The following is a 23,137-nucleotide window of genomic DNA, read 5'->3' on the forward strand; positions in this document are numbered from 1 at the left end:
CAGGACCTGGAGCGGAGCTCAGCCCTGCCTTGGCCGCAAGGCACAGAGATGAGCAGATCCGGGATCCGGGCGGGCTTCAGGGAGGAAATCTCCAGTGGCTGCTCAGGTCCCTCCACCCACGGGTGGTGGGGGTCAGTGAGAGTCTTTTTGGGTGGCTGAGAGGGGAATGGGGTGTCTCCATAACTCAGGCCCCCTCAGGAGGCAGCAGCAGGGGGCAGCAGCGGACAGGGGCTCCCCAAGCAGGCAGGAGCCTGGATCCATTGTTGAAGGTCTCCACATAAACCCCCTGAGGGAACTGAGCCCCGTGAGGCGGCCCTGCCCCCACCCAAGCACCTGAACTTAATCTCACACTAAATAGCAGCCCCGCCCCACCCAAAGCCCTGAGGCTGGGAAGCAGCATTTGAATCTCAGACCCCAAGCGCCGACTGGGAGGATCCGGAGGCGAGGTGGGGGTGGAAAGAAAACTCAGAAGGCAAGTCACTGGCTGGGCCCAGAAAAGGGGAAAAAAAAAATAAGACCACAGAAGGCTACTTTCTTGGTGAACAGATAATTCCTCCCTTCCTTTTGGATGAGGAAGAACAATGCCTACCATCAGGGAAAGACATAGAAATCAAGGCTTCTGTATCCCAAACAGGCAAAATAAATATTCAATGGGCTCAGGCCATGGAAGAGCTCAGAAAGGATTTTGAAAATCAAGTTAGAGAGATGGAGGAAAAACTGGGAAGAGAAATGAGAGAGATGCAGAATATGTAAAAGATTCAAGAGTTTCGGCTTTAACATGCATCAAGCTCAGGAATCATGGGATCACAGACTTAGAGGAAGGAATGTTAGAGGTCATTCAGTCCAACACCTTCATTTCACAAGTGAGAAAACTGAGATCCAGAAGTGAAGTGACTCTGTCCAAGGCTACACAGGAAAAGTAAACATCCGTTCTGGGACCTGAGCCTAAGCTCTAGGATTCCAAATTGAACATTCTTTTCACTAAATCCAAAACAAAATACACTTGTAAGAAAGTTGCTTGGAATGAAGTAGTATTCTCATGGGAAGAATATTATAAATATAGGTTGGGCTTCTAGGGTAACCCCCCACCCACCAAAGTCTATTTAGCCATAATTTAGTTGAACTATAATATGAATAACACTATAAAAACCAGTACCTTCTTTTACCATTGTGTCTGTGGGAAAACCATAACTCAGGACACCAGGAAGAACCCTCCCGACTTAGCTCTGGAAATAAGAACACAATTTGCTCTTTCTTCCCTATACCAGTTCTAACAGTAGGAGCTGGTCCTTGGTAGCTCCACCAACAAGAGAAAGGAAAAGGAAGAGTGAGAAGAACAGAAAGGAAGCACAGAGCACCTTCCTATTCCTAGTAGCTCTGCTGCTGGACAGGACATAGCTAGAGGAGGAAAGCATTTCAAAGTAGAAAAGGCAAAGAAGTTAGAATGGAAATCAGAAGTTCTGGAAGATAGTGTAGGGTCTCCAGAGTCAATGGCAGTAGGATATGGAGGAGAGAGAGTAGGAAGCCTCCATTGAGGTTTCTAGCAACAGTGGCAGTGGAGAGGGGAGAAAAATAAGGAAAAAGAGAAGGAAATTGCTAGTGAGAGTAGTTTGGGGTGGGGAGTAAGGATGGCAGAAGAGATAGGCTACTAGGTAGCAATGGCTGGAAGCCATTTCTTAAAAGGGGCCAGGATTCACAATGGTAATAATGGTAGTAAGGAAAAAGTAGCAAAGTGATCCTGGCTAGAACATGTGAGGGGTATTGTAAGCCTGGACCTGTCTGTACTTCAAAAATAAAATTCAAAAAACAAGTTGCAATTAGAAAGTAAGATTCATAAAGTTTTCTGCTTTCTTTAAAAAATGTCAAAAATTAAATACCTGATGGTAGAGAAACCATGTTTTATTATCAATGTCTCATCTAAATGTGGAATGTCAGAAAAAATACAGTTAACTAAAGTTAGCTGGGGGTGTCTGAGGTTTTATTTTACTTTATTGCTTTTTCTCTTCCCTCACTATTATTTCACTACTGGTAAAGAATGTGTACATACACACACACACACACACAATTGTATTCATTAACACTTTTCTTGTAAAACTGAATAGAAAAATTAGAAGTGGTTTCTATAGAATACTTTTAGTCAAATAGTGCATCTATAATACATTGCTTTGGAAAGCTAATATTGATGGGTCCAATAATAAAACTAAAGATACAAAAGAGCCATTAATAATAAGCATATAATGAATCATTGAAGCTTATATGTTTAACCAAGTCACAGAGGAATTAAAAGAGTTCTCTGAAAGTCTCAAGAACTAGGGCCCTTTCATTACAGAAATCTCTCAATTTTTGTTTAGAAATATTATTATAAGTTAACACAGAAGTTATTTTATGTATATTCACTAAATTTGGGACTTTTTTCCCCAACCCTACGTATATACACTGACTTAATTGATGCAGAAAAGCACTAGTAAATCTAGAATGTCTGTGATGCACCGCCATTAGACAGAGCTTAAATGGAAGGGTTGTCTGTGAAAGGAAACAGCATCAACTTTTAGCAGGAAATAGCATCAAGTTTTAGCGCTGCCACTGTTTTTCTTCAGAGTTAGATTTTTATTTTCCCAATTAAAAGAAAAAGAAAAATGACGTAGTTAAGTTTGTCAAATAAGTCTGATGGTGGCAACCACCAGTTTGTGGATTTCACAGGATATCACTTCTTTACACTTACAGTATGCTTTTCTGGAAAAGGGTATTATTTAAAGAGTAATTTTGATGATAAATTGGGAAAAACAAAATTCAAACACTACCTAGACATGATACCAGTAATTTTGTTAAAATGATGATTATTTTCGTAGGGTGTCCCCAAAGTCTTAGTGCAGTTTTAAGTCCTAATAGCTTTAAAAAAAAACTTCAAACTGCACTAAGACTTTGAGGACACACTGCATATACAAAATATAACAGTCTGATCACATGTAAAAAAAAAACATGCCTTTCCTAAGGTCTTCCCCACCCTCGGGACTGCAGTAATTAGACAACCTTTTAGAGGGGAAGAGGGAGGGAGGTCTTACCCAACCTTTGAGCAGTTTGGTGTAGTGGAGACAAGAACTGCAGAGAAAGCAGTCGCTAGTAAAGACTCCGAATCATCGCGCCATCTCCCTTAAACAATTAACACAACCAGCTTACCAGGCAACCTCACTCTTAACCATCATCAGACGCCTCGGCCAATCCTTCTTTTATAAAAAGGCTCATCAGAAAACAATGCACATCATACACACACACATGTATATACACTCATATACATAAATGTGTAATGATAACAGCATTTATATTGTGCCGAAGGTTTGCCAAGCACTTTATAAATATTTTCTCATCTCATCCTCCCTATAACCCTGTGAGGTGGGTGCTATTATTATCCCCATTTTACAAATAAGTTAACTGAGGCAGACAGGTTAAGTGACTTGCCCAAGGTCACAGAGCTAAGTGTCTGAGGCTGGATTTGAACTCGCCTTCCCAACTCCTGGTCCAGTGTTTTAACCATCATGCCAGATGGCGTTGTTTATACGTACATGTGCTCTTCTAAAGTGTTTTACTATATTCTTGAATGCAGGTTTCAACTTGCTTAAGTAATGGATTGTTAAACCAGGGAAGCACCATTTGCTGCTCACAGATAGATTAGAGGCAAAATATCAACAAAATCCCAAGGGGCCAAAAATACCACAATCATAAAATTTTGATTTTTAAGCATAATATTATTATTTTTTTTAAAAAACTATTACCTGGTGTTAATAACCTTAGTTTTCTAAGAAGGTTGTTCCATTCTCTCAGAAAAGTAAAAGGGAACAAATATTCTGAAACTGAAACCAAAAATGGGAATTCTTTCCCACTCTGACTATACCCCACTCTAGCAAAACTGCCTAAAGAAATTATGCTTTCTCACAAACTACATATGGTTCCATTTATATTGTCCTCTTACTGTACAGGGGTTCAATTAAACACTTTAATAACAATATCTCTTTAAAAAGCTTTCATTGTAATTAATGAGCCTACTTCCTCTTGGTACAAAATTATTACTGAACTTCTTTAAGTAGGACCTATAATTTTAAATGGCACACCAACTTAAGGAAAAGACAGAATACGTCATTTAAAAAATTTTGAAAACAAGCGCTTTCAAAGAATAATTCCTTGAAACATAATTTATCCCCAAACTTATCTATATATCATAGGTAAATCAAGTTTTGCAAAAGGCCATCAAGCAGTCTCTGGAAGGTTGTCAGTGTTATATGAAGTATAAACTTGTTTTAAAGATACGTTTTGATTAATGCACTTTGATATGATTTGTATTGAAAACTTCTAAAAAAATTTAACAAATACACATTTGTTCATTTGCTTCAAGGGGTTTCTAAGAAATATAAGCCACTTGAAGAAGCATCAGATTCTACAGTGGCAAACTTCAACACAAATGAAACACTCTTGAATCACAGTGCAAAGGGCTAAGCTCAAGACTACATTCCAAAGTGACACCAGCTTAAGATTTGATTGGATGACTCTATCCCTTAAAAAAAAATAGCACACTTGGTTATGCGTGGCTTTTAGCCTTAGTCTAATATTATGCTATCAATTACTGACCCTATTCCCCTCCCACAAAACCCAAATGAGTCACGTGGAAATATACACGTTCTCTGAACACTGTTTAGAGTCCTTGGTTTTCCAGCTCTGATGGAGATCCTGAAGGCGTTCAGAAGTCCGTGTGCTTATATTCAGGGCAGGATGAACTTTGCAAATTCCACTTTCCTCCATCAGTGAGAGACCACAAATTCCAAAGTATGCATGCAAAGCATCTGAAAGTAAAATATGGATATTTTGAAGGCTATTTATTAATTTGGCATATACTGTAAGACATTTTAAGTGCACAGCATATTACCATTCTTTGATTCAATTCAACCAACATTTACTGAGTGCAATTGTGTGTAATGCAATTTGCTTAGAGCTACAGGGGAACAGAACACTGAAGAAAACAGACTGACGTAAATGCAAACACTGTAGATGGGGAGATAAGACATGTACACAAATAAAATACAAAACAGAATATGAAATGCATCATATAGGCATAGAGAGACAGAACTTCCTGCTTGGGGAGTGGTGGTGGTAGAAATAAGAGGAAATAACGATGAGGAACCACCTGATATGGGTCTTAAAGGACAGTCAAGATATCCGTAAGAGGAGTGGAAATGGGTGGAAATGTGTACATTACAAGGACAGAGGGAAGAAAAGGCAAGTGTGGACTGAATTTAAACTACTAGTGAATAGTCTGTGACCAGTAACATAAAATACACATATGAAGCAAAGAATGGTAAAACAATTTTGTTAACAGTCTTTTTCCAAAAAGTCTTTCTTCTAAAATCTCAAACATCATATTGTATAAAAGTTAACATCTGGAAAATTTTTACAGAATCACAGAGTTAGAATGGATTGTAAAGACCACTGACACCACTGCCTACAAGAACAAGACTCCTGTCCTGGCAGACTGAAGGTCTCCAGTGACAGAGAATCTACCTCCTCTGGAAGCAGCCCATTCCACTTCTGAATAACTCTAATTAGTGGTAAGAATTTCCTTACAAGTCTAATATTGACTTTCTGCAACTTCCACCCATTGCTCCTACTTTTGTTTCAAAAAGTCCAAAACCATGTATGACGTGCAACTCTTCACAGGTGAAAAATGAGGGATGGAGAGCAGGGGTAGGGGCCAAGACAAATGAGGTTGGGAATGCTTGATTCATATAATTTTACAATATTCATTTCTGAGCTTTTTGGGGGGGAGCTGTTCTTTCCATTTACATTGCTGCAGTCATTATGTACATGGTTTTCCTGGTTCTGCTTACTTCACTATGAATCAGTTTATAAAGAGCTTTTCTATGTTCCTCACATTCATCATCTTACAACAGAGTACTATCCCATTACATTAATGTATGACAATTTGTTTAGCCTTCCCCCAACTGATGGGTATTTAATTTGCCTCTAATTCTTTGCTATCACAAAATGTGTTGCTATAAATAAATACTTTGCTATATATGGAGGTCTTATCAATAGCCTCTTTGGAGTATAAGTATAAAGGAATCTCTGCATCAAAGGCTACGGACTGTCACTATTTTATTTACAAAATTCCATAATCACTTTTCAACAAGTGGGTGTATCAATTCACAGCTCCATCAACAAAGCATCATTGTACCTATCATCTGACAATCCTTTCAAAACTGAGTATTGACATTTTTGACATCTTAGTCAATCTGCAGGGTGTGAAGTAGAAACTCACAAGATTGTTGTGATTTGCATCATTAGTGATTTGGAACAGTCTTTCACGTGGTTGTGAACAGTTTGTAATTTTTATTTTGAGAACTGCTCGTATCCTTTGACTACATATCTAATGGGAAATGACTACTGGTCACGTATATTTACTGTTCATGTATTTTGGACATGAAACAATTACATATATTTACTGTTCATGTATTTTGGACATCAAACAATTACAAAAGAAATTATACAAAGATTCCTCCCCCCCATTTGAGTACCTCCTTTTTTATCCTAGATGCATTAATTATGTTTTTATCTTTTGTAACTGCCTGTTTCCTTCATCTGGTTAAGAATTCTCTCCCCACAGCTCTAAGTGAACAGAAGCTGCTTGTTTCTAATTTTTAAGAACAGTATGACCTCTCCCAGTGAAGCTGCGTGCCTTCATTCTTGGGCCTGCTCCCCTCACACAGAATCCTCCCTCCAGGCCCCATTTGTTACCTCTTTCCCTCTGGAATTTTGCCCATTAGCTCTTTCTTCTTTCTTCCTTTTATTTGGTCATTTGATCTTTCTCTTTTGTCCCTTTTAGTTAACAAGAGGAGTAAAATTTCCCTCTCTCTTCCCCTTCAATTTTTTTTGGGGGGGGGGGGGCATTCTGGGCCCTTTCCTAGAAAGTATTTTTTACCTCACTCTTCATTATTCTGATTTTAATTCTTCAATCAATGACGCTTATATTCTTCAGTCCTTTACTCTCTGTATTCCTAATGTGGTTATTGCTTTTGAAGTACTGATTTGGGATTCTTTTCTAAAGTTTTTGTTACTGCCTTGTTAAGCTTGCTAACTGCCCGCTGTTTCAGTTATGCCTCTTTGAAAAATACCAATTCCTGTAGGAGAGAAGATAAGATTCTTCCTATGTCCTTAATTATGCACTTCAGTATTAACCTTTAGTTTCTCCTTGGTCATTTCCCATTATCCTAAAAATCCCTACCCTGTTTTTACTCCCTCCCATTCTTCTGGGTGTCAGTTGTCCCCAGAAGCTCTGACTCTCCTGAAACAGGATAAGTGGTCTTTCTAAGCATCAAATCCCTACAAAATATACCCATTTTAAAGACCCTGGTTCCCTTTTCCCATTGGAACATTCATCAGTGGTACTTCTCCCACCTGGAATACAAGGTATCCCCTTTTGCCCATCTCTCTCCTAAAGGCTCTCTTCTTTCTGAGAGACCACAGGAATTATTTTCCCCTCACCATTAGCCGCTGACTTGATTATGATACATTACATATTCCCCTGCAACTTCTTTCTACTTTTCATCTTTTTCTAAGTCTTCTCATTTTTTAGTCCCACAAGAAACACTCATTCTCCCATGGGTGAGGTATTTTGAGATTGAGTCCATGATGTTTTCAGGTTTGCTTCTCTACCATCAACATGATTTGACTTCTGCTTTCACCTTTGTCTCTTTAAATACATTTAGAAAGAATTCTCTTAATGATCTCTGTTCTTACTTTGCTGCTGTCCTTCGTTGATATATTTCTTTACCTTTCTTATCTTTCTATTGTCTGACTTATTTGAGATGTAAATCATCTATTCAGGTCGAGTTTTCTAAGAATATTTCAAAACCCATTTTATTAAATGTCCTTTTTTTATTTTATAGTAGGCTCAAATTTGTAGGGTAGGTCTTGAGATGCACCTTGAGCTCCAGCACTCTACAGAACACAATTCCATTTCTTCCTTTATTTTCTGTGGGTTTAGGATAGTTCTGTTATTCCAATTTCCTTTAATTTGTATTTCAAGGTCTTTCTCCTAGGCACATGCAGAACTTGTTGCACACTGTACCTCAATGGAACTATTAACCCATGTGCCTTGGAATTTGTAGTTTTGTAATCTTTTCTGAAGTAATTTATGAATTCTTTCAATTGGCAGTTTGTTTTCTATATTCAGAAGTTCTGGATAGTTTTCTTTTATTATGGCATTCAGGCTGTGAATGTTTTTAAGGACCCTCAATAATCCTTAATTTGCCTCTACACATAACTGTTTTATTTTGTTTCTTTTTACTAATTCACTTTTAGTTTTCAATATTCATTTCCACAAGATTTTGAGTTCCAAATTTTCTACCCATCTCTCCTCTCCCTCCACCCCAAGACTGTGTGCATTCTGCTTATCCCTTCCCCCAATTTGCTTTCCCTTCTATCAACTCCCCCTTCTCTTATTCCCTTCCCTTCTATTTTCCTGTAGGGCAAGACAGATATCTATACCCCACTGCCTATATATCTTGTTTCCCAGTTGCATGTAAAAACAATTTTTAACATTTTTTTAAAAAAACTTTTCAGTTCTGCATTCTCTCCCTTCCTCCCTCCCGACCCACCCTCACTGTGAAGGCAAGCAATTCCATACAGGCTATATGTGTGTAGTCAGGCAAAACACTTCCATAATAGTAATGTTGTGAAAGAGCTATATTTCCTTCCATCCTATTCTGCCCCCCCATTCTATTCTCTCCTCTGACCCTGCCCCTCCTCAAAAGTATTTGCTTCTGATTACCCCCTCCTCCCATGTGCCCTTCCTTCTATCACACACTCACCTCCCTCTCTTCCCACTATAAAACCTATTTCTTGCCTCTTTTATACGAGATTATTTACTCCATTCTACCTCTTTCTTTCTCCTTCTCCCAGTACATTCCTCTCTCAACCCTTAATTTTATTTTTTAGATATCATCTCTTCATATTCAACTCACCCTGTGCCCAGTCTCTCTCTATCTATCTATATTCCCTCCAACTACCTAACATTGAGAAAGGTCTTATGAGTTACAATTATCATCTTTCCGTGTAGGGATGTAAAGAGTTCAAATTTACTAAGTTTCCTTATGTGTTCTCTTTCCTGTTTACCTTTTCATGCTTCTCATGAGTCTTGTATTTGAAAGGCAAATTTTCTATTCAGTTCTTTTCATCAAGAATGCTTGAAAGTTCTCTAGTCCATTGAATATCCACTTTTCCACTGAAGGATTATACTCAGTTTTGCTGGACAGATGATTCTTGGTTTTAATCCTATCTCCTTTGACCTCTGGAATATCATATTCTAGATCCTCTAATCCGTTAACGTAGAAGCTGCTAAATCTTGTGTTATCTTGATTGCATTTCCACAATACTTGAGTTGTTTCTTTCTGGCTGCTTACTATATTTTCTTCTCAACCTGGGAACTCTGGAATTGGGCTACAATAATTCTAGGAGTTTTCCTTTTCGGATCCCTTTCAGGATATGATCAACGGATTCTTTCAAATTCTATTTTCCCCTCTGGTTTGGAATATCAGGGCAGTTTTCCTGCATAACTTCTTGAAAGATGATGTCTAAACTCTTTTTTTTGATTATAGCTTTCAGATCAATAATTTTTAAATTGTCTCTCCTGGATCTATTTTCCAGGTCAGTTGTTTTTCCAATGGGATATTTGTCATTGTCTTCTATTTTTTTCCTTCTTTTGGTTTTGCTTAATAATTTCTTGATTTCTTGTGAGTCATTAGCTTTCATTTGTTCCATTCTAATTTTTAAGGAATTCTTCTCTTCAGTGACCTTTTGGACTCCTTTTTCCATTTGGTCAATTCTGATTTTTAAGGCATTTTTCTTCTCATTGGCTTTTTGGCCCTCTTTTGCCATTTGAGTTAGTTTATTTTTTAAGGTGTTATTTTCTTCAGTATTTTTGGGGGGTCTCCTTTAGCAAGCTGTTGGGTGGCTTTTCATGATTTTCTTCCATCACTCATTTCTCTCCCCAATTTTTCAAGATGCTTTTTGAGTTCTTCCATAGCCTGTGACCAATTCATATTTTTCTTGGATGTAGGAGCTTTGACTTTGTTATTTTCTTCTCATCGTATGTTTTGATCTTCCTTGTCACCAAAGTAGGATCCTATAGTCTGAATTTTTTTTCCTGCTGTTTGCTCATTTTCCTAGCCAATTACTTGGCTTTTTAATTCTTTGTTAAGGTAAGACTCTACTTCCAGTGTGCAGGGTGTACTGTCACAAGCTTCAGGGGTTTTGTGCAGCTGTTATCAGAAATACTTCTAGGGACCTATAAACTTTCAGTTCTTCTAAGGTGGTATGATTAAAGGAAAGGTGTTTATTTCTCTTCTGGTCTGTGAGTAACCAGAAGTTCTCTCTTCTGCCTTGGAACTGTGACAAGGATTTCCTCTTCACTGCTACCACAAACTCCATCATGCTAATGGTCCTCCTCACCCCAGGACCACCACCCAGAACTATAACCCAGATTCAGGAACCAGCAAAGCAAGAAAATCCTGCCTCAGTGCCAGCAAAAAGATCCCTGCAATCCCCCACTGATCAGTTGCTCGAACCTCCCCCACCATCTGTGGGCCAAGAGTTCTGAAAGCAGCCACTGCCACCACCACCCCAGAGCTAGGGCCAGACTGCCCTGCTCCTTTGTCACCCCGGTCCAACAGACCTTTCCTACTGACCTTCCAAGTTGTCTTTGACGTTTGTGAATTGAGAAGTCTGGAAACTGGCACAGCTGCCAGTGATTCTGTCTGGAGGCCTCCTCTGGGTTCGTCTGGGGCCTGGTTAGTGCTAGACTGTGTTCCTCTCTCAGTCTGGTGCAATTCTTCCTGCCAATCTTCCAGGTTGTCTTGGGCTGGGAATGTTTCACTCTGACAAAGTGTGGGTTGTATGTATTGCTCTACAAGTTGTTTAGAATAATTTTTTGCAGGTGTTTGGAGTAGTCTGAGGGGAGTTCAAGCAAGTCCTTGCTTTTACTCCACCATCTTAGCTCTGCCCTACACATGCTGCTATCAAGGACAATATGCTTTACTTGTATGGAGAGTACTCCTTTTCTTTTAAGTTAATCACTTTTTGCCTCTCTTCTTCCACATCAGCCTTTACTTCAGTGTACTTGCATTCCCAATCACTTGTCCTTTCTTTTGCTTCTTTGATGAGATTTGCTGCTGAAGATGTTTCCTTCCAGCCGATAATTTTTGCTATCCAGGTTGTAAATTCTGCTCTCCCAATTCTCCTTTCTCTTTTAAGCCACTCAGGAACAGTATACTGTAGTTTCATGCTCTCCCCAAAATTCACAGGGCCCTCTACCTCATCAGGTATAGAATAACTTTCTTTTGTTTTACAGTGTGTGTGTTCGTTCTTTGTTGCCAAAGAAGACCATGCCATCAGAGAAATAATGACATGACTTGCACTGGACTTTGTTTTGAGTGAGGGAGGCTGTGCAGGTCACCAGCCTCACTTCTCCTCCAGAGCCATCTAAATCCAGTCACCAGATATTCATCAGGATGACTGGAGAGAACCTAGGATGAGGCAATTGGGATTAAGTGACTTGCCCAAAGTCATACAGCTAGTGAGTGTCAACTGTCTGAGGTGAGATTTAAACTCAGGTTCTCCTGACTCCTGCACTGGTGCTCTATCCACTGCACCACCTAGCTGCCCATACAGAAATGAAGTATTAAAGGAGATGGAGGAAAAAAGTACTCTAACATTTTGAAGGGAAGGGAGTACCTTTCCTTTTTGGCTTTGTTTTAAAAACAGTATTCAGAGATGCCTGAACTCATTTGTTATATCTAGAGCCCAAATTTCCTTCTGCTGTTAAAAGTTTTTCCTATTGATTTGTTCATGTTCAAGGACCTTGAATTTTCTTTCTCTTGAGATCTTTGGTGATTTAATTCTTTCCTCCCTCTTATTTTCACCTACTGATCACTATCTGACTCGTTCTGTTCTGATGGTAGTTTTCCTGAGGGATGTATCTCAAAGAGTGTCAGCCTCCCACATTGGGCAATTCCAAGTCCACCAGCCTAGGTCTCTGCCCCAAATGATTTTTGTGGGGACAGATCTGGCTCCAATTACATACTGAGCTCCTTCCCTCCAGATTAATGGCTACCCCTTCACCCACATGTCTTGCCCTACTCCTTCTGTTTCTTAGTTCTTTAGACCAGTGGAACAGAAAAATGTTACCCTGCTATTGCATCCTGAGGAAACTCCTACCATTTGGAGTTTGGATCTCTGCAGCACTAGAATATACAGCCAAACCCTATTACAAGACTAGAATCATGTCTCGCTCCATTCCTTTCCTCTGGTTGTGCCCTGTTGCAGAATATGACACTGACCTGTGGCTACTGTGCATATTTCTGGGATTTGGAATCTGGATCTCTACTGTATTGGGGGTGCTAGTGTGGGAAGAGTGATGAGAAAGGGAATCTTGCTGCAAGCCTATGGGTCAACTTGTTTAAGCTCTGCTACTGAAAGCATAGTGGGCAGTGCTGAGTTAACACTGTAAAATATTATTTCATGGTTTTACCTTGTTAGGATTCTTTGTGTCCTAGATTAAGGAGACTGTTAACATAGCTTTATCACTAAAGCATTAAGTTTTCTTCTGCAGAGATCTGAGAGTTTGTGAGATCAGAGAAAATGTCTAGTCCACCATCTTGTTAATTATGTGATCTGGAAGCTCATGTCTTTTTTTCAAATATTTTAAAAAAAAACTAGTTCCTCTGAATGAACTTCCCAATGGCTTCCTCCAGAAGCCTTTCACCATCACGGGTGGGGCATTTGCAGCCTGGAGGCCATATGTGGCCTCCTAGGTCCTTGGGTGTGGCCTTTTGACTAAGTCCAAGTTTTACAAAAGAAATCCTTTTATTAAGGGGATTTGTTCTGTGAAGTTTGGATTCAGTCAAAGGGCCACACTACAGGACCTCTTAGGGTGGCCTCGAGGCCCTGGGTTTGCCACCCCTGATCTTGGTTATCACTTCTCTAGATGCTCTCCAGCTTACCAATAGCCTTTCTCTTCTAAAATGTGATACCCAGAACTGAATCAGATGTTGTCCAACAAAGACAAAGTATACCAGGTGTACCTTAATTCCTGGACACTACAGCTCAATAATAACTTTTTTGGCTAACATTTTATACTGCTAACTCATAGTGAGCTTGCACTGCATTCCACTAAAATTACACATTCTCCCCCTAAAACTGCTATCCAGCAAAAATCTCCTGCCTCCACTTCCTGTACTATTAAAGTTGATTTTTTTTTGGAGGGGTCCAAGATAACAATTAAATTTAACAGGGACAAATCCAATATTCTAATCTGTGGAGATCTTTTTTAGATTGTTTTTTTACCTAACACGTTAGTCATACCTCCAAATTTTGTGTCACCTGAAAATCTGATTAGCATATTGTAGTAGAAGCTGAGCATCCTGGTAATTATTTAACTAGGCTAGGTTAGTTCACTCCCCAAAAAGCAAGGAAATGATCCCCAAGACTTGATTTTCTCAGGTTGTAAGCCTCAAGCTCAGATGCCTCTGGTATTACTTTCTAGTTACCTAAGGCCAGGAAAGAAGTTGGCCCACAGGAAGTCAGGGCCCTCAGACTGGGATATTTTATAATCACTTGAGTCATTACACTGCATTGGTGATGAGATGCATATTTATATAAGGATGAAGAGCAGAGGGTGAGATGTGGAGGAGGCGGGGTTGCAGGGGGGGTCCACTATCTACTTAAGTCAAATGTTTTCATGTTGAGTATCCTTTCCATGCTATGGCTAAGTAAACCTTCTTATGATGCTGCTAAATATTCCCCAATTGTAAAATTTCCTTCAAATCTTGAACTTTTAATTACCAAACTGGCCTGTGTCAGACCTGGCCTATTATACATGGTATATTTGTATTTATACAAGTCAATGATAAATATATTAAAAAGGACAGGGTCAAGAAACATATAAATCTATTAATTGACATTTAAATCAAACGCCATGCTGGCTCTTTGTAATCACTATTTCCTTTTCTTTATGTTCAATAACTATCCCATTAATAAAAACAAGCATAGTGTAGATCATTTTGGTGAAAAGTAATTCTGTCCTCTGGTTTTGGGGTTCCCTCACATGAATATGTCTTAACATAGGATGTTATTCCACCTGCCTTACTTTGACCAGGTTCAATGTGAGAAAAAAAAAGAGAAAAGGAAAAACATCTGAAGTAAAGCAAAATTCTGATCTGTGACAAGTTGCCTAAAAAATATCATGAAGGAGGAATAACTGGAACACTGAAAATGTGAAGCTAGAAGGAGAATGAAGCTCTTTCTAAAAAGGAGCAAGACACGATTTAAGAAGGAAGAAGTTGTTCATCCTTAAAATTATCTATGGAGCTTTCTATTGCCATCCACCCTCCACATTATCTATGATAGCATAGATCCTCAGATAGATATGATGGAAGGCAGCTGCTGACAAGGTAACAAAAAGAGATCTCTATAGTCTTTATATGAGAGGTCTTCAATAAACAATAGAAACTACCAAAAGACTTATCAAAACAGATGATCACTACCCACTTCAAAGAATTCACATTCACCAATAATACTGGCAAAAAGAACTTAAGAAGCATAGTGAAAGATTACTATGTCTTGGGCAAAAATCTGTCTTGAATGAACTACACTCTCAGTTACTAAAAGAAATTGTGGATATGTAACTGTTGGATCTGTCAATGAATTCTGATGAAAAATCTTAGATCTCCAACAGAGATGTGGTTAAAGAATATGAACAAATAGTTCTCAAAAGAAGACTTGCCTGACCACACGAAAGAATGGTGCAAATCACCAAAAAGAGCACTGACATTTTACCCCATACTCAGCAAACTGGCAAAGATAACAATGATAACTGTTGGACCCTGGGAAGTCCTGCATGCTAATGCATCATTGACTGGTATAGCCATTCTGGAAAGCAATTTGTAAAAATGCAAATAAAGTGACTGAAATGTCCACACCCTCTCTGATTCAGAAATTTTACTGTTAGGCATATAGGAAGCCCCAACGAAGTCACTGACATACTTCTCATGGCAGCATAAAACTGGAAACTGGCCATCAACTGGGAAATGGATAAAGAAATTGTGGTAAATGATTATGATGAATGAGAAACAGATTTACATGAACTGATGCAAAATGAAGTTAAGCAAAGTGAGAAAGACAATATAACAATGAAATAATGTAAAAGGAAAGAACAATCAAAAACCTATCAGAATTGAATGATAAAGAGATAATAGAAGACACCCACCAGACTACTTTCGGTGGGGAGAGGGGAAGGGACTAAAAATCAGATTCTTTCTGTGTTAATTAATTTTAATGTATTGTTTTTCTCTTTTTCCTCTTAAAAATATTTAAGGGATGACTCTCTAGATGGGAGAAGGAAGGAAACAGGCAAATCAAGGTAAAGTAAGAAATACTAAAAATCTATGTTTTTAAACAAGAAAAAAAGCAATGATAAAACAAGAGAATAGGTAAAAGAAGGAAGAGAATCAAAATCTGCAAGCAATTGGCTAATGAGTTTTACTTCTATTACAGACAGAATTCTAGATCATGTCACACAAGTGATGATTAGGAAATGTAGAAAATCAAGTCAAGAAGCATTCATTAAGCATTTACCAATTTCAGGCACTGTGCGAAGAGAGGAGGATACAAGGAATGTTAACAACAGTCCCTGTTTTCTAAGAGCTCAGAGTCTAATGAGGGAGACAACATTAAAACAACTGTCTATACTATCTTGCTCTGGTCCTACTGTTGTCGTGGGTATGTATGGGGTTAAAGGAGGACAAGCACCTGCAGTGGGAGGGTCCTTTTCAGGGGCGCTCATCCACCTTTGGTGTCCAGCTGCCACCCACCTCTCACCTGTGGCTCCAAGAAACTATGGCATGCATAGCAGTCGCATCTCAGTAAAACCATCTCAGCAGAAGGGCTGAATGAGGTTGAGGCTAGCTGACACACCTCCAACCTGTCAATGAGTTGGGGGAATTCTATACCAAGCATATGAAGACTTCAGCTGGTGGAGTGAGTAGATGAGAACCATCTGTTCCAATGGTCATGAAGGCAGCTGAAGCAGGGGCTGTGTAGTGCTTAGAGCTTGGTCAGATGCCATGATCATTCACTGCATCATGGCCATTTCAGCTGACTTGATTTTTGTCTTACCGCTGGACCTTGCTGATGACTTCATGTAATTCTGCCTCACTTAAATCCAATTAATGTGCAAGTCAAGACATCACCCCATGATGCCACTGGCCCTTTTTCGAAAATAAATATGAACAACAAGTGCCTGAAGCCAGATTTGGACTCAGGAAGATGAGTATTCCTGACTCCAGGTCCAGCATGCACCAACTAGCTGCTCAAGGGCTTGGTATTCAAGATATACTGTTGTTGGTCAGCCGTATTCAACTCTTAAATTTTCTCTCACTGGATCTACTCCATTGTTATTGGGATCTTTCTGAATCTTGAATCTGTCATTTCACATGATGTGACCCACCAAATCCGGGATTTATCTAGGGCAGATATGAAAACCCTACTTTTAAAATGTAACCAAATCATTTGGACCTAAGGTCTTGTTTATAAGGGGCAAATTGCAGCTTTTACTGTATCAGTGTGTGTGTGTATAAAATGTTACTTTTTAACAGAGACCAGTCTCAAAGGCCATTTTCTAATTATGTATATCCTTCCAGAGTTACACATTTGTCATGGACATCACATAACAAAATTCAGACAGGATTAGAGTCTTGGCTTCTCCCACCGATATTCAGTTTTGGGGACAGAGAACAAGAATAAGAATGGAGGAATAAAGCACTCCTAAATTTCAGGGAAAACATTCTTGACTACTTTTACCCCTCTTTCCCCTGCTCCTTCACAAAATGTAAATGACTCTCTTTGGCACTTACAAACTGACTGCATCCAATACAGTGCCATGAAACATGTTAAGGTAAAGGCTACCTCAGTTACATCTCTCTTTCCACATGTCTCACTGCTCCTCAGTCTCCTTTCCCAAAGTATCATTCATATCAGGCCCTCTAAGTGTGAGTGCATCACAAGCTGTGTTCTGGCTCCTCTTCTCTACTCTCTATATTCCTGGGTTTAGTAACCACAGCTCCTACTATCATGTCTAGGAAAATGACTCTTAAATCTACATATCCAACCGGGGTCTCATCTCCTATTCAACATGACAACTCACTATCTTCTCCCCTAAATCCATCGCTCTTCTGAACATCGCCAGTGTTTCTTTTAATGATACAGCCATCTTTTCCACTTCCCAGAAAGACAACCATGGAATCATCCCTGAACCTTCATTCATCTTAACCCACATATTCAATCAAACAACTGCCAAAGAAACTGCTCTAAATGAACAGGGTGAACATGTCAACTGTTCCATAACCATTTCCCATAAGCACGCAGCCTCCAATTAAATTTAAATTCTTTCTTCAAAGACCATTTATTTTTTAATATTTTTTTTATTGTGGTCAATAAAGAATGTTTATAATTTTTTTGCATTTGTCTGTGAAGTTTTATGCCTATTACAAGATAACGATAATAGCTATAATTTATACAGTGCTTTGAAGTTTGCAAAACACATTGACAAACATGATCTCATTTTACTCTCAAAACAACCTTAGAAGACAGATGCTACACTCAGAGAAAGAACTATGGAATTCATTCACAGAATGTAGCAGATCGTGTGTGTGTGTGTGTGTGTGTGTATTATGTTTTGATCTGTTATATGATTTCTTCCATTTATTTTAGTTTGTCTACACAGCATGACTATAGTGAAAATGTATTCAATAGGAAAGTATATGTAGATCCTATATAAAATTGAATGCCGTCTTGGGGAGGGAGGAGGGTAGGGGGGGTGGGGTAAAAATCTAAGTTTTATGGTAATGATTGCAGAACATTAAAAATAAATAAATAAATAAGGAGGGTAGGTGCTATATCATTCCCTTTTTACATATTGAGGTAGACAGAGATTAAGAAACTTGCCCAGAATCATAGACCTAAAGCTAGTAAGCGTCTGAGACTGGATTTAAGCTTAAGACTTCACTTCTATTCACTGTGTTCACCTAACTGAATAAACATTGAACTAATTTGTTGGTTAAATAACTAACTACTTTTGGTAAAGGTACCATGTACTTAAATGCCTTTCTGATCCCATTCAGTAGTAGGCAGACATACATCACCCTCTCATTTTTTAAAAGTTCTATTTAGGTCTTTCACATCTTTTTGTTAGATATGTTCAGGTCTTAGAGAATATGCTGAGGTCCCTCACTATTACAGTTTTACTATTAGTTTCCTTCTGCAACTTGCTTAGCTTTTCTTTTAAATATTCAGATGCTATGCTAATTGATGAATCTGTACTGAGTATTATTATATAAGGTATCATTAAGCATGACCTAGTTTCAATGTATTTCCTTTTTTATTGCACCAAGTATAGCATGAAATAGTGATTTCTATGTCTGCTTTTTTTGAGTTCACCTAAATCATTTGCCTTTCCCCAAATTGCTTCAGTCTCTCATTTTAACCTTTGTTATGTTATAAGTATGTTTCTGATAAATATCATGTTGTTTGATTCTATTTTCCATTTTGCTCTCCTGTATCATTTTATGGGTCATTTCAATCAATTCACCATCATGATCAGGATTGTGTGTATTCCTTTCCATCCTGTGCTCTTGTACTTTCTCCTCTTTTCTGTCCCTCCTTCCAATTCTAATAGGAGGTACTGAAACAGAAGTCTAACACTTGTGATCTATAAATTCAAGTTTGTCTAACACTTGTGATCTATAAATCATATATTCTGTTTCTACTCTGATGTCTTTTTCTCTTCTGCATGCCCCAATCAATCCCAGGTTTTACTATTTCTTTAGTTTAAATTTCTTCATGCTCACTCTCTGTCCTTGGGAGTATGTTTTATTTATCTTGTCCTCCCTCTTACACTTTCTCCAGTACTACATATTGTCCTACTTCCCTGATGAGCTTAATATATTTCTATACTATACACTGCATATGTGTGTGTGTGTGTGTATAAGAGAGACAGACAGACACAGACAGCAACAGTGCAACCTCCTGTATCTGCTGAATCTCAAGTATCCCTATTATGTGAGATAGTGAGTTCCTTCCCTTCTTCCTCTTTCCCACCCCAGTACACAGATTTCCTTTTTCTCCTAACATCACCAAAACAGAACAAAATCTTCTCTACCTCCTCAAGCCCTCTTCTTGTGTTATTTAACTTTATGACTCTTGAAGTCATTGGGATTTTTGACAGACACTTATTTGACAGAATAGATCCTTTATTCTCCCACTATTATATACAAACAATTCATCCTGAGATGATCTTTTCTAATTGACAAAAGGCATATACTTTTCTGTTTTTCTTATCTCTTGCATTGACATTTCAAACTCTAAGACTGCTAAGCTTTTCATCAGGAATGACTAGAAATCCTCTATTTCATTAAAGATCCATTTTTCTCTTTGTAAGTCACATGACCAATAAAAAGGATTAGACGTATTCTTGAGCTTCCACTAACTCTCTAAAACTCCCTGAAAAGTCAAATTATGCACTAGAGGAAAAGCAATTCGAACTATCTCCAGAGGCTAAGACATCAAGAAACCTAGCAAGGCAATAGTCTTATGAATTAACAGCAGCGATTACTAAGTACTAACTCAGCAGGCCTCCTCCCCCAAAACCCTTACATCCCGGGGTTGTTTACATCCTGAGATCCACACAGTAAATTTCTTTGTTCTGCTGCTACAGCCTAACAACACAACCTACCCCTGTACTCACCTCACTTAACTTCTTTAGAAGAGGCCCTTCTTAATACATATGAAGCACATTTGGTCAGCAGAATAGGGTATGGTCAATCTTGTCTTCAGAAATCTCCCAATTCATAGAGACATCAAAACCAATGTAAATGAATATTTTACGTCCTTATGTAACCAGGAAGCTGTGTCAAGGGAGGTAATGGCCAATGAAGTTCCAGCCTATTGTTGTTCAGTCATACCTGATTCTCAGTGACACCAGGGACCGCAACACACCAGGTCCTTCTGTCCTCCACTACCTCCTGAAGTCTGTCCAAGTTCATGTTCATTGCTTCCAAGACACTATCCATCTCATCCTCTGCCATCCCCTTTTCCTTTCACCTATAATCTTTCCCAATATCAGGGTCTTTTCTAGTGAGTACTGTCTTCTCATTATGTGACAAAAATATTTAAGCTTCAGTATTTGACCATCCAGTGAGCAGTCTTAGCTAATTTTCTTAAGTATTGACTGATTCAATCTCCTTGCCATCCAAGGGACTTTCAAGTCTTCTCCAGCATCATAATTCCAATACTTTGATTCTATGGTGCTCAGCTTTCCATACAGTCCAACTTTCAGTCATACACTGCTACTGGAAAAACCATAGCTTTGACTATACAGACCTTTGTCAGCAAAGTGATGTCCCTGCTTTTTAATATGCTGTTCAACCTGTTACGGGGAAAGGTAGTGAGGGGGAGCACTGGTTCTGTCACATGCTTCCTGAACGAGTATTTTTATTTGGTCTTTAAAGGATGTGTTTACTATTTCTAACTTTTTACATTTGCACTATCTCTGCTTAAAACACACATAATTTTTGTAAAAGTTTCTTGTAGTACATATATTAACATAACATATTCTTTAGCATTCATGCTTGGAAAATTCCATTTACTTTTTAGTGCCAGTTTCTTCTGTTTTTTCAATTCTGTATTTCCTTTCTGTTTAACTTTTTATTAGACTTTACCAAATCACAGAGTATCAATTAAGTTTCCTACCATTACTGTGTTACTCTCAATGTTTTCTTGTACTTGAGTTGTTTATGTATTAGATATAATGACATTTGGAGCACATAAATTTAATATTTATATTGGTTTATCTAGTTTCATTCAGCATAATGTCACTTTCTTATTTATCTCTATGCTGTGAGTTTTCTTTGTGATGTGAACTACATCTTTCTTGGATTCACTTGCTGCATAATATATTGTGTTCCAGCCTTTCCTTTTTAGTCTCTGCTTGTCTTTGCTTCTTAGATGAGCTGGGCAACTGGCAACCAACTGAGTATGCAGTGTTCATGGCTGCAATACATACAATACAATCCTCTATTTCATTAAAGATCCATAAAATCACAATGCTACAAAAGTTAATTTACAGCTTCACTGCTATATCAAACTATCAAAGTAATATTATACGGACCTCTTAAAAATAACAAAATTCATTTGGGAAAACTAGCATATCTCAGGAAATAATGGAAACAAGGAAAGGACGAAGGGGGAAACAGCCCTTCTAGATTTCAAATTATAAAGCAGCAATCATTAATACCATTTGATATTAATTAAAAAATAGAGAAATATATCAGTGGAACAGAATGGACAAGGCAGAATTAGAAACAATGGAACTCAATAATTCAGTATTTGAAAAGCTTGAAAATAAATTACTTAGGAAAAACTCTCTGATAAAAATTTCAAGAAAAGAGAAAGAAGTCAGCCAGAAATTAGACTTAAACTAACTTATACCATATTCCACAATAAATTCAAAAGGCATACCTGACCTGAATATTAAAGAGTACAGCATAAGAAAATTAGAATATAAGGAGATCACATGCCTTTCACAGAATAGGTAGATGAATTCTTAACCAAAATAAAGATAAAGGTAAATATAAAAGATAAGTACTTCTGATTACATGAGATTGAAGAACTTTTGTGGAAAATTAATGCATCTAGGACAAGAAATGGTTAAAAGGGGAAATTTTGGGGGGATAGGGGGGAAAATCAAATTTCTGAGATAGGGGTTTGGTATCTAAGACATGAAAGCAGCTAGGTGGTTCAGTGGATAGAGTGCTGGGCCTGGAGTCAGGAAGATTTGAGTTTAAATCCAGTCTCAAATATTCAGATAATGAACTTGGAAATAAAGAAGATGTTCTTCAACTGGGGAATGGCTAAAAAAAAATTGCAGTACATGAACACAATGGAATATTACTGCGATATAAGAAACAATGAATGTGATGAACACAGAGAAGCATGGAAAGGAAAAATGAAGCAGAGCGAAGTATGAAAAGTCTAGAAAACAATAACAATATATACAACTTCAATGAAAATGGAAAGAAAAACTGAAAGTGAATTTCGTAAAATTACAAAGACAGTCCCAACGAAAAGATATAAGAAGACACTGCCTCCATCACTCCACAGGAGTGATGGGAATTTATAGGTATGGAAAACAGCATTATGTTTTCTTATTTTTTCAATGCATTTCTTGTTTTTGCTAATTGTTTTTTCTCTTTCTCTCTTCAAAAAAAAAAATTCTTTGTCATATGATGGCTCTCTGAGAGGAAAAAAAGGAGGGGTACAGGAGGATATTTAGCTCATGTTAAAACAGAAGACATCAATAATTAATAAAACCAAAAAGTTATCTGTCTGTCCTTAAGATTCATCCTTTTCCTCCATGCCAAATCATATTTACTTTTCTTTTCTATGTTAATCTTGGTTATAAAGCCTTTATCTTCTGACTTCTGGAATACTGTATTTCAAGCTCTCCTCTCCTCAGCCATAGCCTCGAAGTTTTGCATAATTCTGACTGCGGCTCCCAGGTACTTAAAATTCCTATTTTTGGGGTATAAGTAGTATTTTTTTCTTTGACCTAGAAGCTCTAGATTTTGGCTATGATATTCCTGGGAGTTTTTTTAATTTCTTTTGTGAGTTCCTGGCATATTTTCTAATTCTACTTTACCATTTGGTTCTAAGACATTTGAGCAATATTCATTTATGATCTTTTGAAATATGGAACCCAAACTTTGGGGCATTATTTTCAGGTGCTCTGATGACTCTTCCTTGGACCGGTTCACCAGATCAGTTGTTTCATTTTTTCCAAGTGCTCTTTACATCCTCTCTTCATGACTTCTTTTTTGCTGAGGCTCTACGTGTCCTCTCTTGTACAGTTATCCTTTCCTAGGTTTGTTCCTCAGGATTCTCTCAGTCCAAGAAAATGTCTTCACTCTTCTTCAGCTCTCATCTCTTATCATGGTTAAGGTCGAGGCTTTCTGGATGTTGGACTGGATGTATTTGGTCCCATCTC

At 38.1% G+C, this 23,137-nt stretch overlaps 1 protein-coding gene across 1 annotated transcript in view; it reads right to left on the minus strand.

Annotated features, from left to right (window-relative positions):
• Nucleotides 1–1,881: 1,881 nt before the first annotated feature.
• PGGT1B (protein geranylgeranyltransferase type I subunit beta) overlaps nucleotides 1,882–23,137 on the minus strand; it is a 61,962-nt gene continuing 40,706 nt past the window's right edge. The window contains 1 exon segment of the mRNA XM_072597205.1: nucleotides 1,882–4,832. Coding sequence (XP_072453306.1) covers nucleotides 4,651–4,832 — 182 coding nt within the window. The 3' untranslated portion in view covers nucleotides 1,882–4,650.

The sequence above is a fragment of the Notamacropus eugenii genome, chromosome 3, assembly GCF_028372415.1.
Source record: "Notamacropus eugenii isolate mMacEug1 chromosome 3, mMacEug1.pri_v2, whole genome shotgun sequence".
Classification (NCBI taxonomy): Eukaryota; Metazoa; Chordata; class Mammalia; order Diprotodontia; family Macropodidae; genus Notamacropus; species Notamacropus eugenii.